The sequence below is a fragment of the Leguminivora glycinivorella genome, chromosome Z (assembly GCF_023078275.1).
Source record: "Leguminivora glycinivorella isolate SPB_JAAS2020 chromosome Z, LegGlyc_1.1, whole genome shotgun sequence".
In the NCBI taxonomy this organism is placed as follows: Eukaryota; Metazoa; Arthropoda; class Insecta; order Lepidoptera; family Tortricidae; genus Leguminivora; species Leguminivora glycinivorella.
Genome location: NC_062998.1, coordinates 23955501 through 23972586, shown reverse-complemented (window position 1 = coordinate 23972586; position 17086 = coordinate 23955501). Strand labels below are relative to the sequence as shown.

At 35.6% G+C, this 17086-nt stretch overlaps 1 protein-coding gene across 2 annotated transcripts in view; it reads left to right on the top strand.

Moving 5' to 3' along the window:
* Positions 1-15774, top strand: part of LOC125241269 — a 42242-nt gene extending 26468 nt beyond the window's left edge. For both annotated transcript variants that reach the window (XM_048149659.1, XM_048149658.1), the window contains 2 exons: positions 10224-10409; positions 15592-15774. In XM_048149659.1, the coding sequence (XP_048005616.1) occupies positions 10224-10409; positions 15592-15759 (354 nt within the window). In that variant the 3' untranslated portion in view covers positions 15760-15774. The remainder of the gene's footprint in view (positions 1-10223; positions 10410-15591) is intronic.
* The last annotated feature ends 1312 nt before the right edge of the window (positions 15775-17086 follow it).

Here is a 17086-nt window from a genome sequence, read left to right as displayed (position 1 = left end):
TAAACGGACTTAAAGGTGATAGGCGAAGATTGGGTGCCTTTCCCTAACTTCGTCTATGGCATTCTTTACCGCTTAGAATAAACTTTTCTGTGACTCAACCATTCGCACTGGTTTCATTCTCTCTATGACCACGGGAAGCTAAATTTTTGCCAAAAATCTTATTATTCAAACATTCGGGTAAGTAATTCACGCCATTTTTTAATTTCTTTCGCCACTACTTCTTGTTCCTTCTGGTTTTTGCCCTTTTTGAATTCTCGATTCTAACTCCTTCCATTTGCAAAAATGTTGGCTATGGCTGCACACTTGACTCACGATTGGCAACTTTTGGATTCAGTTTCCACCAAATATTAAATCCATCGGGCGAAGAAAATTTCGACGCTATTTTCCCCTTTGTTGAGTTTGAGTCCTCAAACAAACGACAACGACAGCAAAACAATGACTTTTTTGATGGAGAATATGCTAACCATGAGCGTAAAACTTTTTCTCTGTTTGGCAATGTGCGGTAAAACCAATCACGCGTCAGTCTCCTGGTAACATAATCCGTATCTGAATTAGTTGTACCGATTGTTCGTGATAATTGAAAATGTTGGTTTCATAATTTAAAATTTTATTTATTTTTAGGGTTCCGTAACAAAAAGGTACAAAGGAACCCTTATGATACGACTCTGTCCCTCTGTTGCTATGTATGTTATTTATAATTTCATTTATTTATTCATAAACAATAATAAATTGTATTTGAATATTACATGGGTAAATACTTAATTAATAAAACAAAAACATGCCTTTTTACAATTTCCTGCAAGAAGAAAAAAATATACTACTATCTAAACTCACTATTTCAAACCACTTAAGTAATATCACAATAGTATATAAATTATAAAGCAATACAATTAAATATATGTCAAGAGTAGCGATAATAAAAATCATAATTATCAAACATTAATTAAAACCTAAAAAGTCATCAACACTATAATAATTTTTCTCTAATAAAAATAATTTTAACTTATATCGTCGCTGCGCGTGCAAAGTTCGCTATGTGTTTTTAACCTACTTTACAGGAGACACAAAAAACTGTTTATTTCGGCAATTATTGAACATAAACAAATCAATATTTTTATGGAATAAGTATTTTCACTTTTGCATACATTAAGAAATTACTTGAAATTATATTTTAGTTATTATAAGGTTAAAAAAATATTTTTTCATAAATATGTTACATAGCGATTAAAATTTGAGTCGTAAATAACCGGTATGTGTCTTACAATCACATAACTAGATTTTATTCATACGGAACAAAATACAATTTGTGCACTTTATCATCACATAGTTATTTAATCATATGATTTGAATCAACTATGTTGTTGTTTATTTGTAATTTATCAATTCATTTTCGAATTAATTATTTCAGAAAAACCACGAATTAGAACTATACGCTTAAATTGTGTATTAACTAACCATAATAAAAAACTCGATTAAATTAATATATTACTACCAATATATTACAACTATAATAATATATTTATTCCATTATTTTTTATGAATGGTGGTTATTTCAGTTACAAAGTTGCTCAATGCGGTATTATGTAAACATTTATGTATTGAATAAGTTTTCATTATGCATGTTTAACACGTTCGCTGCGGCAAGCCAAAACCTTAACCCAAAATGTAGTGCGTTACGAGGCCCAATCCGCCCCGTAATAGTTTACATCGTAGTGCGTTACGGGTATAAAAGTGCCCCGTACACCTAAGTCTGTTAAAAGTGCTGTAAGTTCCTGAAATATTGGATTTTCCAATATTTTTTTCGACTACCTGTAAGAGTATGAAATTTCCTACGTCTCATTATCCCCGCACGTGGATACGATAAAAACTCACAAAATTATATAGAAAAGAAAATACGGGGTTATTTTATCCCCGTATCGCACTAAAATTGAAAAATACGGGGCTTAGTACATCCCGTAACGCATGTAATGTATTAAGGTCGATAAATTAGTAGTGATGGGAAATAAAAAAATCGATGTATGTGCTGTATTAATAAAAACATTACACATCAAAAATATGATACTTCGCACTCTTGTATTTTTGTGAAAGTAGTTAATATAATTAAGTAACAAAGATAAATAAAATAAGATAAACCACCACCGTTTTTTACGTATTAAAAACATATATTTAATTACCTGCCTGCAATTAGATGTCAATTTGTGATGACTTTGACGTTTACTGTGTGGGATAACCTTTGTTTTTGGAATATAGTAGTTCTAACGTGTGGTTCGAGCGCTTCATTTTTAATTTGCCGATAACAAGTATTTCAGTAAGCACTGCACTAGCGATACTGTGCCCGCAACCCCGTACGGGCCAGCAAATTCTTTTACGGGGTTCACGGAGACCCGTATCGCACTAAAAGGTAATTTTTATCCCTGGTCGGTACGGGGTTCCTGAGACCCCGTATATAATTAATATATCAATAAATAATACTTTTGAACAGAAATCCAAATGTATATTTGTCATTTTTGTAGTTGTAAATATGACCAAAATACAGCTTCCGCACCAGCGGAGTGAACACGATTTTTCTCACCCGCACTGAGTGATGACAGCGTACGGGGTTCAAAACCCCCCGTAACGCAGTGAACGTGTTAACTTGAAAAAACCGGATAATGCTAGTCTGGCTCGAACACCGAAGGTTACGTGTACATTTTACTATTTTTTTTCTCAAAACTATATTAATAATCATGTACTGATGTATAGTGTAATACGATTTATTTTCCAAATTTCATAGTTTAGGTCAACCGGAAGTACCCTATTAATTTTGACTTCCTAGAGAGTGTAGTATTTTTTTCAACTCAATTAACCTATTTTGTATTTACCTACTTAAAAATGAGGCTTTTTTACAGTTTCAAGGAACGGTACAGTACAGTACACTTGAGTATAGGGTTTTTCCGAAATAAAGAATATTGCCAAATAGATAAACGGATTGACAACAAAGTACACAATTGTTTATAAGGGTTCCATATTTCCCTTTTGATCCGAAAAAGATAAAAAATCTTTGTCATGCAAAACTTTATGTGATTTCTCAAGTCAGCGTTTTTTCATTTATTAAACATTTCATTTTCATTAATTTATTTTAAAATGTTTCCAGAAAGGATAGATAGATCTTATCACACAAAATTTCATACAAAACGATGTCTTACCACTTCAAGGCAATGTTAAATCACTTGCTGTTTTTTTGAGTTATTTAGCATAAATTTATCTTATTTCAATATTTTGTAATATAAGTACGTTGACACACACTGAACCCTATACGAAATTTGTCAGTATACTAAACACTAATAAATTTCTACCAGTTAATCTTAAAAATCAATTTGAAATGATTTATTTTTAACAAATATTAAAAAATAACTATTCGGTCAGAGTGAGTACTTTCAGACATAGTCTCAATAAAAAGGGAAACTACACTCTCTGCCTCATTTATAGAGGTTATACTTGACGACAAACCCACCTACCATACACTATTTAAACAAGTTTTAAGAGAGTAGGCTAGCTTTTTATAAGAAAAGCCCTGCTATGTGACGCAAAACACACGATCTGGAAACATTCACGATTTCTACAAATAGTACAAAATTATCGCTATGTATGAGATTGTACAAATCGGGCACAAACATCTAACACATCTTTTTATACAATATTTCCGAAAATATAGCTATGTGTCATAATTCACATAGCAGGCGCAATTCCAAAACTGCTGTTATAAGAAGATAATGTAGTTATGTGATTTATTGCAGTTAGCGATTATAGGAAGAACATTCAATGTATGGGCATCACATATCTACTTTTGATAAAACCTGTAATACTGAAATGAGCTCGACGCTGTTTTTGGAGCATATGTGTTTAGAAATAAGGTTTAAAATGGCATTGAAAACGAAAAATCGCTAAAAATCACATAGCGAATTTTGCACGCGCAGCGACGATATTTGAATTTCTTGTGACATGTCATAGATTTTAATTCGATAGGCAACTTATTAAACAACTTTACTAATTGAATCCGGGCCGTGTGCGAGACTACCGCCAGTCGTGAGGCCGCAATTGGAGGATTTTTTTTTGTTCTAGACCTCTGACAATCTCAATTCCATTTCAGCCTGTGACTCATAACATTCCCGATGTTTCATAAGACCCGTCAACAGAACCAAAATATAAAGAGACAGAGCAGGGTGGCTAGCCGAATGGCACAATCGCTCACGAAACGCTCACGAAACGAAGCGCTAGTAGTTAGATATCTATCTCTATCGCGCTTGCGTATTGGCGCGACACAGAGCCAGCGGCGTATCGCTTTCGTTTGGCGTCGGAGAAATGGCATTCGGCTACGGGGCCTGTTAATATATTTAACTCTTTAAAGTGCTCCTGGCATGATTCCCATTGTGGAATACGCACCATTACTCGAATGGCTTTTTTTGTGCTATGAAGGCGCGATCCATGTTATATTTGTAGCTGTTACCCCATATCTTTATACTGTAACGAAGCTTCGACTCTATGAGAGCAAAGTATACTAATTTTAATTGTATTGTACTAAGTTCGTTTCGAAGGCTACGCAAGGCATAACAACCCGAAGCGATTGAATCTTCAATAGACTGTAGTTCATCTTTCCAATTCAATACATTATCTATATGTAATGTACTCCTAATATCTTTATACTTTCAACAGATTTTATTAACTGATCCATAATTCTTATGTCAAGTTTTTCACTATTCCTAGCAGTTGTTTTAAACAGCATCGCGTATGTTTTGTTGCTATTTAGGATCAAGCTGTTAGCCGTGTACCAATTACAGCATGTCTCAGTAACAGATGTTACTTTCTCGTTTAAGTCGTCTAAGTTTTCTCCGGATGTTACTGCACTACTGTCGTCAGCAAATAAAACGAAATTTGCATGAGGTACTTCATTTTGCAAATGTAATATTAAATCATTTATATAAATTATAAAGAATATGGGGCCAAGAATTGACCCTTATGGGACTCCTTTTATTATGCTACTGAACCTAGATCTGTGAACCACCTCTGTAGAACTATCTTCTATTTCTTTTATTTCTACAAACTGTTTCCTATTAGATAAATAAGACTTAAATAACTTTAGGACTTGCCCCCTGATTCCGTAATATTGTAATTTTTGAATCAAAATGTTATGATCATAATTTTAATTGCCGTATTTGCCGCCCCATGTCAAATGCCGACCGGAGCCATAATTAGGGTCAGTATAAAATAAAGATTTAAAAGATAATAATAAGTTAAACTAACCTCCTCTCGTTTCACGTGTCATTGCTGCGACGTTTTGTGACAAAAATCCGAACATATACCTTCCCGCTCACTTCAAGCAGTGCTGCCACAATGCCAAATATATCCACAGACTAACCAGTAACGTAAAAGTGATATGGCGGGTAATTCAAACGCACCTGGTGGGCGTAAATATTTTGTTCTAGTACTATCACGCTGGGTCTTTGCTCCAAGTATATATTTTGATGCTTGGGTTTTCACTGCAAACTGATTTTGTCCTAGTATTATCACTTCGGACCCCAGGAGTTATTATAATTGCATATGCATGCTTTATTATTAATAAAACATTCAGTTTCTGAGTTACCGATTATAGCTTGGCAAAATTTCAGCATAACTACGAAGTTCAGACCTCTAAACAGACTTCAGTTCTCGAGTCAGTAACAGTAGCACTAACAGTATTATTTCCTCGTTCAAATTTTCTTGTCTAAAACGCAATGATTGACTATCATTTTTTGAAAATATATGCAGGATCTGTGTATCCTCAGCGGAAGAGCTCTCTTTAGTTTTCCCGCTTTACTGTAAATCGTCTATATTTTTATACTCCATACAGGGTGTCCCAAAAATGACACGCCACAGCGTGCACGACACTGGAGGTATTAGACCAGCCCGAGAGGGTTCCAACCAACCTAACATTCAACCAACCAAGTAGAAGTTGCACCGTTTTCATGTTATTGGCAATTTTAGTTTTTTCGTGGCATTTGACCGTTTTCAACATTCTTAGACTCAGTGTGCACTTAGAAAGCCCTTGAAATGAGTTTTTTATGTTTACGGTGCCATGAATAGTTAATGAGAATAAAAAAGAGATATTTTATCGATAACCGACGTGAAACGTAAAAAAACAGCTTGATTTAGAGTTTTATTCGCAGCGAAACATCAATTTCATCTTTGACCGCCCGCCGTGAAGACGCTGAGTCATGGTTGTTTTTAACCCCCGACGCAAAAACGACGGGGTGTTATAAGTTTGATGTTTTTGTCTGTCTGTTTGTGTGTGTGTCTGTCTGTGGTATCGTAGCTCCCGAACGGATAAGTCGATTTAGATTTGATTTTTTTGTTTAAAAGCTGAATTATTCGGGAGTGTTCTTAGCCATGTATCATGTCAAAAATCGGTCCACTATGTCGCGGTCGGGGTTATTTTTATTTTATTTTTTGTGGTTAGGTTATCTATGTATATAAGTATTTGTATACTATATATTGTCTGAGTACCTGCAACACAAGCCATATTCACGGTAAGCGTGGGACTCAGTCAATCTGTGTAAGATTGTCCTATATAATAATATAATATTTATTTATTTACTTATTATAGTTTCATGTTTCAGACCAATTAAATTTATTTAACACGACGTTCGAAGGCGCGGTCTTATCGTAAATCATTGCTGCATTGTGAGATGCAAAACTTACCGGAATTCCAAAAATGGCTAATCCCTAAAATATTGACATAGTTGTGTAAATGTAAATATGTTTCTGACGAGCAGTTATTGTTTGGCGGAAATGGTATGTACCTACTGGTAAATCAAAACAGAAGCATGATTCCGACCGATATCTACGATAATAATAACTTATCAAGTAAGTAAATACTTAACATGCCTAGGATTCATCAAAAAGCTTAGTAGATAAAACTCTTTATTTATGTCATATCAACTAAGTAACACAATCAGAGCATCATATTTCTGAATGACCTGCTCCATTTAGATAGTAGATAACCAAGTATGCTCGCGTTCTAATTTTTACTTTTTAAATTTCTTTTCGACTCGACAATTTTAAAGTGTGGACACGAAAAACTCTGGTCGGACATGAAATAGTATATACAAGTTAAAAAAGGAAGTTCGAACTCGACCGAAGTGTAAATCATTTTATCGTACGATGTTTTTCAGTACAGATTTTTCTACCTTTTTCTCGAACTAGTGCGTAAAAAAACGACCATCTGTACTGAAATAGTATATTTTTAACTCGAAGAGTACATTTTAAAGCAATTTTCTATTTTTAATAATAATATATACGAAAAAAATTATATTTAAGTAAAACCAAGTCATTATAATGCATGGAAATGTGTGAGATTTCGCCAAATATATTCCATCATACATTTCTTGAACAGCGTTTTTTGACAATCTTCACTAGCTTCCTATGCCAATTTCACAACTGTACTTATATTTTTACAAGCTTTTTTACACACGTTAAAATGTATTTTTCCAAAAAGAAAATTTCCTGAAACCCAATTCGACCTTTGGAAGTCAGGAAGACTTTCTAATCCAAGCGCTGAAACTTGTTTTCTATGGGAGAGCTTTTTTTGTGAAAACTTTGAATTCACCAAAGTTGAAAAACCTCAAAACTATTTCAATCAGATTACAATTAGGAAAATGTTTACCATTGTGAAATGAAGATATAATCCATACTTACTAATATTATAAATGGGAAAGTGTGTGTGTCTGTTTGTTTGTCCGTCTCTCACGGCCAAACGGAGCGACGAATTGACGTGATTTTTTAAGTGGAGATAGTTGAAGGGATGGAGAATGACATAGGCTACTTTTTGCCTCTTTCTAACGCGTGCGAAGCCACGGGCAAAAGCTAGTAACGTATAAATTGTGATTATTTAATTAAAAATTTAACTAATTTCTATTAGGAAAACTATGTAAAGACTGCCAGAAGCCACTGTTCACATAATATTGGTACCATGGGCTGTACACTGCTAAAATTCTTAGGTCACCTATAGTTATAGTATTTATGTTTCTATTTTTTATATGTTGTTTGGTATCCATAAATTATTAGAAAAACATGCTGTGTAGGTAAATCTAGGCCACCGTACCTTTTTCTGTATGGTACTGAGGTACGTTTTTTTCTTAGACTTTATCTGTCTATACGGAGTTATATATGTCTTTGGAATTATAAATGTGTAATAAATTTATTAATTTGATTTAGTTTGATATTTTACAGTTATTATAGGTGACACAGTCTCTTTAAACACTGCTTACTCATTCTATATTTGTATAATATTTTGACATGTCATAGTTTTCTCTGTGACCATGTAGCATGGACTTTCAATAGGGACTGAGCTCACACTTTTTTTGCCATACTAAATTGAACTTTATCACCGGTGTAGAAAGGCGTTCTTATCAGACTAGTAAAAGTGTGTCCACATGAGAGGGTCAAAGTTGGGGCTGGTGTCCCTCTCGCACGTGTGACCAGTGTTAAACGTGTGACTATAGTAGTAGTATTTTTACCTGTATGATAACTAAGTTTATAAACTTCTTAAATTATTTTTGCATTATATCAAGGCAAGGATATTAATACCTTGTAACGAATTGGTATGTCATTATTATGAAGCCAAAAAACCAAAGATTTGCGAATTAAAAAAAAACCTTTAATTCGGTATTAGTAGATTTGGTAGTAACTTTGAATATTGACTGGTATCCCCAAAGAATAACAGTGATGGCGTCATTCAAATAATTTTGACAGTGGCAATAAGTGCGAGAGGGACACCGGCCCCAACTTTACCCTCTCATGTGGACACACTTTTTGGCCTAACAACTCAATCTAGCTTAATAATAAATAAATCTATGCCATGTAGGTACAGTCGGCGACGAAAGTGGTTTACCACTTTTGACAAAAGTTTCTGCGAGTTCTAATGATCGCTAAGGTTGATTTGACATAATTATGGCATGACGTAAGTATCATACATAGAGAGAGAGCAATTGTCACTAATATAATATTATTGCAAGCAAAAATCGACCTTGTTGTCTCATGACATTCAAACGAACCTCAACCGTAGGGTGGTAAACCACATTTTTGGTCGACTGTACAGGTACCGAAACTAATGAATGTTTTTGTAACACTTTTCAATATTATTTAAATAGCATTGCAGTAAGAAAAGCTTCTTCTAATATCTGTGCTCATTACACAAATAAATACCCTTACCGGGATTCGAACCCAGGACCGCGGCATAGCAGGCAGGGTCACTACGCGCAAGGCCAGACCGATCGTCAGACTTGTCATTCATTAGCTGAGTCTGTTCACACCCAGTAGCGTATCAAGTTACTCAGACTCTACAGATATATTATAATCAAAGACGTAACTCCGTATAGACAGATAAAGTTTAAGAAAAAAAACGTACCTCAGAACCATACAGAAAAAGGTACGGTGGCCTAGATGGCGTTACACCTTTGGGGGACGCTCGGCTAGATGGCGCTTGACATTTTAACATATATCAATCTAAGAATACGAGTATGGGCCAAATTGTCAAAACTTTGGTCCAAAAGTTTTAAGCATGTGTCGAGAGATGGCAGTCTATGCACTGTGTTACATATTTTACTTTGAGAGTAACTCTCTATAATACTCGATCCTCTTTGATTATATTATAATATAACTCCAAAGACTAGTTTAAATGAATTTCAGCCTTATGTCAGTACTGGTTAAGATATTGACGGCGGTAAAGCTGTTGTAAATAAATATTATATTTAGTCACGGAAACAACATAAGATCTTCTTATTATGCGTACATGGTGAGGCACAACACATTAAAGTTTAATTTTCTGAGTAACTGTTATACTCGTAGGTCTGATTTTTAGCCATCAGAGTAATGCTACAACCTGGCTGATAACGTTAACACTTTCGAAACCGGGCTCTACGCGGCGCTACGACATTTTCGCTACATACGGGGAAACCCATGTAATCGGCTACGCTTCTACGAGCGGTGTGCCCGACAGTCGGGTTCTTGGTAGCGAAAGTGTTAAGTGCTGCTTAGCGAACAAAACGCAACTATCTCTGTCGTACTTCGTACTAATACGGAAAAGCGATCGAGTGAGATAACTTGAAACGCTACTGGGTGTGAACAATCTACATCTTGATTAATACCAGTCAAACCGTTTATTTAGAATATTCCTTTTCCGCGTTAATAATCATCATGAAACATTTCAGAGTGACAACTTGTCATCAGAGTTCGGGAACAAGCCCGTACTATGGCATACTAGAAGAAATAATACTCATGCAAGTGATTCTGAGGACATCGGTTCAGACGACTCTTCTGAAGGCGAATTTAACGCCCACAATCCTTTTACTGTGCACAAAAATCGATACTTACAGAACTATGTTTGGAATTATAAGGTAAAAGTTAGAGAGAATAAATAGGCCAGGTATTTTTGTATAGTACATAAAGCGGTTAACTTACTTGACTGTTAACCACTTGTGTAAAGGTAAGTAGGGTAAGTACACCGGCAAAACAACTTCTTAGGGTCCCACGACCAGTCCTCCAGCCGGCAACGATTTGTCAGTCAAAAGTAAGAGTGACAGCGCTGAAAAATTGATAGATCCTTAGAGAGCCTCTTCAAGAATTATTTTAACTTCATAAAACATGATTCGTCATCTTGCTCAAAATAGTCTGACGCTGACGGATGCACTGAGCAAAATAAGCGAAATGAGTGATATGTATATGTCGGGGACAGGTCAGGATTGGCACCATTTTCAGACATCGGGGCGTTGCTGGGTTATCGAGGATTGAGACGAAGACGATAGTAATAACAACGATTTATTTTACACACTTTAAATTTTACAATAACTGATAGGTAAACAACTTGGTTTAGAACAATTATAGCGTGGACAGTTCCGAGGAGGCTCTAAGACTTCTTGTCTCTAGCGTGGTCCGCCAGCGAGTGCTGGGTCTCAGGTATCCCGGCTCCGTCCTAGCGCACGAAGTGGGGACAACTCGTTAGGTGGACAACTGGTTGTTCGTGACGTCAGCTGTCCAGCTGCAACTCTTCGTGCGCTGCGCTACAATTGACTATCGGTGCTAATATCCGGTCTGTCTCCGACACGGCCTTCCTGCGCTTACACACGTCCTCGTGTGTTTTACTCTGCAACAATAATAGACACGCAAAGTACACCGTTCGGTCACTCCTGACGAAATGTCAAAGAAACTCAGTAACTCAAAGTAATGATTTTATCGACGTTAACAACTTAATCAAACTTTAGAATAACATTTCCATACTAAATACGCGATGCCAATACAACTAAGTGGCAATTTAGTTATTCTTCGCAATAAAATCTTCAAAACATTAAATTTCATAAAATGGATAGCATCTATTACACACTAATCATACTACACGCAATGCCAAAACAACCGAGTACCAAATGTTGTCTTTTTTCACAATAAAATCTTCAACACATTTAATTTCATAAAATCCAAACAAGTATCTCATTCGTGGCCTATTGGTTATACCATAACCACACACTACGCGCATCCCCACGGGATCGCCGAGTCAACCCTGTGACTCTACGGTCTCTGCAAGACCCGACCTCCGCCAGAGCTCTGACCAGCCGAACTGAGATCCTCATCCTCAATATTACACTCGCTATCTTTACATCTAAATCATCAAATGGTACGTGGCTATCTGACATTTTCCTCAATCTATCGTGAGCCCATTAAATGTTAACCTATTTGTTTGCTGTCACAGATTCACGATTCGCAAAACAATTACTCTAATCCGCAATTAAAATTGTAAGATCAAAAAAAGCCTTTCACTTTTTCTTTATTATGAAACTAACTAAAAACATGACCAAAAAGTCAACTTTACCAGTTTTATATTTTGTCCTATCATTTTAGTTAAGGACAAAAAAACCTTTTTAAAATTGTATGCAGGTACCAAAATAAGTCAACAATAGTAGAATGAAACTCAACGTGTTGATCTCACCGATCAAAATGTCACTAAATCAGAATCAAGGTAATGAGTTACAGTGCTCTAACAGTTGCATCCATTCGGCAACTTGACACACGTCATACAGCTGACACACGGCGACATATGAACCACCTATACCCTCTTATTCGTAGACCTCACGATGACCAATTCACGCACGAAAGCTCAAGGCTTCAGTTGCCACTGCTATCGCTGCTGCAGCATCAGATGAAATCACGACGCGACGTCGTTTCATAGCTGGCCATTACTGAAATAATAATTTGCACGGTATCAGTTTCATTGTTTACCGAAGTAAAAACCCAAAGGGAAACAAATTCACAAATAAACAACGACTGGCATTGTCTTAGATATGAGATTTAACAATTATTATTTTATGAACTTTCTCTGATATTAAAATAAAACTTGAAATGGACAAACAAGTGTGAGCACGTGTTTGTTTGTCTTTAAACCTTTACTAAATAAAACGGCTTTTTTTTAAACTGCTTAACCATGACACTGAATAAAATTCAATAATAAACAATTGGAACGAAACCTGTCCCCTTTTTTCCCATTCTCCCTGTGCTGCAGTTTCTGCGATACTGGCGTGATGGCACACATTCCTAGATACCACACGTTGTGTAGACTTGACTGTAGCACCCTGCAACATACAATTTCATATGCGTAGCTTCTGTTTTCACACAATAAACAATTCGAGATAGATCACGAATTAAGGGGTAGGTATTACTCTAATACTGGCAATAACTTGTCAAATTTGATAAACTACGGATCGTTACAGAATACGGATCTTGGAAACTAACAAAATCAGAATAAGAATCTCTGTTTTTAAGATTAAAAGACACTAAATAATTTGAGCACAATTAATAATTACGATTTTCGGAATTTTATAATCACTACGTTTTCATTCTCATCAAGTGTGGATATTCTCAAACTTTCAACAAATAGGATCAACAATTCACGAAATAACATTATGGAATGCATCACTCACCTGCTTTCAAGGTTAGACACGTGACCTTACTACCACGTTTCTAGGTTAGCAATTAGCTCGCAATAAACAGCTCCTGGAACTGTTCCCAGCTTAAGCCTTTACCCTGGCGACACAGTATAAGGACGACTAAGTAGTTAATCTCCGGCAGGGGCGACGCGGTCGGCCTCTTTCTGGATCTCCGACATATATATTATGTATAACACTGCGAGCGAAAGACAAGAATCACTCTTTTCACCTCAGTGAAGCGTTTTGCGCATCTCTAGTTTCATCCTTGGGAAAATGAGAAAGGACTGGCGGCTCGGGGCTCCTATTTTATTATGTGTTTATGACAGTTTTATTTCTGAAACGATAAGTCTAGTCTAATATATTGTTGTTTTTAGGGTTCCGTACCAAAAAGGTACAACAGGAACCCTTATGGTGCGACTCTGTCCATCTGTCTGTCCGTCTGTCACATTACTAAATATCTCGAGAACTACTAATGCTATCAACTTGAAATTTGGAATAGTTGTTAACATTGTAAACTTCTACATGTAAAAGGTATATTTTTTTTATTTTATTAATTTTAACTGTAGAAAATGGACAAAATGAAAGGGGGGCAAACTGTAAGTTACTAGGTCAAGTGGGGTAGGTATCGTTAGAAAGAGCTCAAATTGAACGTAAATAAACATTTTTTTATATTTTTTGTGTAGTGAAAAAAAAATTTGTAGGAAAACGTAAAAAAAAATAAAGTAAAAACTGTTTAAATCGGTTAACATTATAAAGAATTATCCCTGAAAAACCAACATACTATACAGATCGCGCAAATTAGTTAGCGAATTCACCTAGAGACGGCGCTACACACAATAATGCTCATAAGTACCTATAGCTTCTAGTCTTCTAGTTAAGTCATAAGAGTTATTACATGAGAAACATTAAATTATTTTAACTAGATAGTTTGAAAGAAAGTTTGTACGGAACGGAACCCTCGGTGGCCGAGTCCGACTCGCACTTGGCCGGTTTTTTTTTTTTTTTTTACATTAAGTCACCAGTAAATTAACAGTTTAGCTAGAGTGAACATAATAACTTAATCTACCTATTTATTTGTTGTACCAGAAAATTTTAATAATTCAATCTATTCTCTTTGTTAATTAATCTCATTGTTAAGGAATTATACAAAGTGTTAAGTAATATTTTGATCATAAATTCTCAAACTGTTTTCATAAAGAATATGAGTAGTTCATTTAGATACCCTAAAATTTAAAACAGCTTTAGTTAAGTATGCAGTTACGTGTTCCTGTGGCTAAAAGAAACCATAAATCTTAAATTTTATACATGCTCGAAATTCCGACTATTCCGATTATCCATTACAATGGCACATACATTTTAAAATAGCTTTCAGATAGCGTACTGTTGTACTATCAGCTGCAAAAGTGCATGGAGAAATGAATTCATTGATAAATTCGCCATGCACTTTTGCAGCTGATAGTACATGTACGTTTTTGCGGGAGTTGCTGGTGTGGAATCAACGTAAACATTGATTTTGCTCAAAAGAAAAAAAAACACAGACTGACAGATAGCTACCAAATTTTTTGTTTTTTAATTTCTTCTTTCAATGGTACACCAAACGATGTAGGTATGAGTCAGTTTCAATGTCAAAGGAAAGCTATTTTTTGTTGGTCTAGCCCGTCACTGCATGTTTGCATTACGTTCTAGGTATATGATATCATTGGAAGGCAAAATCAATAATCCTGCAGTAGAGGTATAAAAAGTTAAACTTTTCAACCTTTTTTCCCACTGCGTTGCTAATGTGGCGTCCAAGCTACACTATGATCATTCATTTATTAGGTACGAAAACAATAAAAACATAACAAATATCTAAACGGTCAGCTAAAAAGTTATCCATAACCATCCAAAGGGGTAACGCCATAAGTATTATGGGTACTTTTGCACCAGAAACGATAAGGAGCGGGGTTTAATGGTTAGTTTATTTGTGAATATATATTTTAAGTTACCTTTTATTAAAATGTTATAATTATAACCCGTAATATGTATCTTAATACATAGAAATATATCACTATCGTAAGAAAGTTTAAGACCAAGCATTTTTTTACGAGTAGCTTTCTGGCGGTAGTGTATGTGCAATTTCGCAGCTCACTGTACCTATGCACAACATAAAAAGTAAAAGCCATGAGTAAAGAGTCTCATATTTCTAAATACCTCTCGTTTGGGCATCTGAAGCGATCTAACTATACGTAGGTAAGCAAGTAATCATTTATAGTCAGATTGTAAATTAAATATGTAACTATTCCTTTAATGTATTTGCAGTCAAAACATTACACAGGAACTGTTGGTCGAATTTTACCCATATAATTAGGAAGGAACAATTTATTTGACCACTTAGCCATTTTTCTTTCTTCGCACAAGTAGGTCATTCTGAAACAATGTATCCCTAAACATCATTTTTTCACGTTAAAAATACATATTAAACTAACAAAAATAAAACTACACTATGAAATAGTACATTAAACTATAACTAAGCGAAATATAATTTATATATAAAATCATTTTATAATTAAGTACATACTATCATAAAATGCAAACAAATTCGATTGTTAGTGGAATGTTTTTGCAGATGACAGGCGATCACATGAATGTGAACCCTTACGCACCTCGGTTCACTGCTTATGGAGCAACTGCACCTGAATTATTTTATTCTAGAAAATGGTGGTATTTTAACCAGGTACGTTTTGTAAGCTTTGACGAGCGGTCTGGCCTAGCGCGCAGTGACCCTGCCTGCTAAGCCGCGGTCCTGGGTCCGAATCCCGGTAAGGGCATGTGTTTGTGTGATGAGCACATATATATTTGTTCCTGAGTCATGGATGTTTTTTGTATGTAAGTATATATTCATGTCTATATAAGTATGTATATAGTCGCTTGGCACCCATAGTATAAGCTTTGCTAAATTTGGGGCTAGGTTGATCTGTGTAAGGTCCCCCAATATTTATTTTGAAACTTACAATCGGTGCCCTAAATTTAATTTCCGACTATTTGTTGTTTCTTACTTTCTTAGATCGGTTTCGCATTACGCCCGATCCAAATCCATGAAAATAATTCCGTAATTCTTGTTCCGTCTAATTGTCCGTCGTCCGTCGGCAACCCGAACCCTCCTTAGAACTTGTACACTCCTTTTTGCTGTGTACTTAACACAGCAAAAGGGAATGTACAAGTTTCTAATGGGGTGGCAACGCGCATGTGACACTGTTTGAGTTGCATGCGTCCATAGGTTACGGTGACCGCTTTACATCAGGCGGGCCGTATGCTTGTTTGCCACCGACGTAGTATAAAAAATAATAATATCCGTCATTTAGAACTATTTTTGTACGGTACATTATACTGTACTACATCCGCTCTCTGTCATCCGATTTATTTCCGTCATTTTCCGGATCTAGTGCGTATACTACTTACCATAAAAATAGGTCGACGGCTATGACGGATCTTATTTTCATGGATTCGGATCGGACGTAGTGAGAAACCGCTTTAAGACTAATTGGTTTTGGAGAAAGTTGGTATGATAACCATATTCTTCTGTGTTCCGGCCGGAGAGTGACTAATTTTGGGCCGCTGTAGTTGCTATACGAAGTTACCGCTTCCCGGCTCCGTCAAACAGAAAAATAGTAAATACGCCTTGGCCAGTAAATAAGAAGGCCTCGGATCACATGTTTTTTGATCTCTTGATCTCGACTCCCCTCGGCTGATAATAATATTTTGCATGTGATCTGAGATATTTCTTACTTTACTGGCATAGGCCAGTATGTCAGCTGTGTACTTAAATATTGTAATACAACCTCATCTGTAAAATCTTTGTATACAGTGTGTTAACCAGCAATAAAGTTTTTTTAAGGGAACGTTGTTAGATCTAAAATAGTTATTATTTTTTTACTTTATAAACTGCCAGGAATGTACAGCACAAATAACACGGAGAAAAAAGTCTCGTCCATGATACCTGAATAGTGTAATCTGAACGAGAAAATCTAGTAAATTCTGGGACAATTGTTCACATAGTATAAATAACTAAACTAGTCTGTTTAAATGCGTTGAGCTTAGTGAACTAGTTATCTTGTAATTGC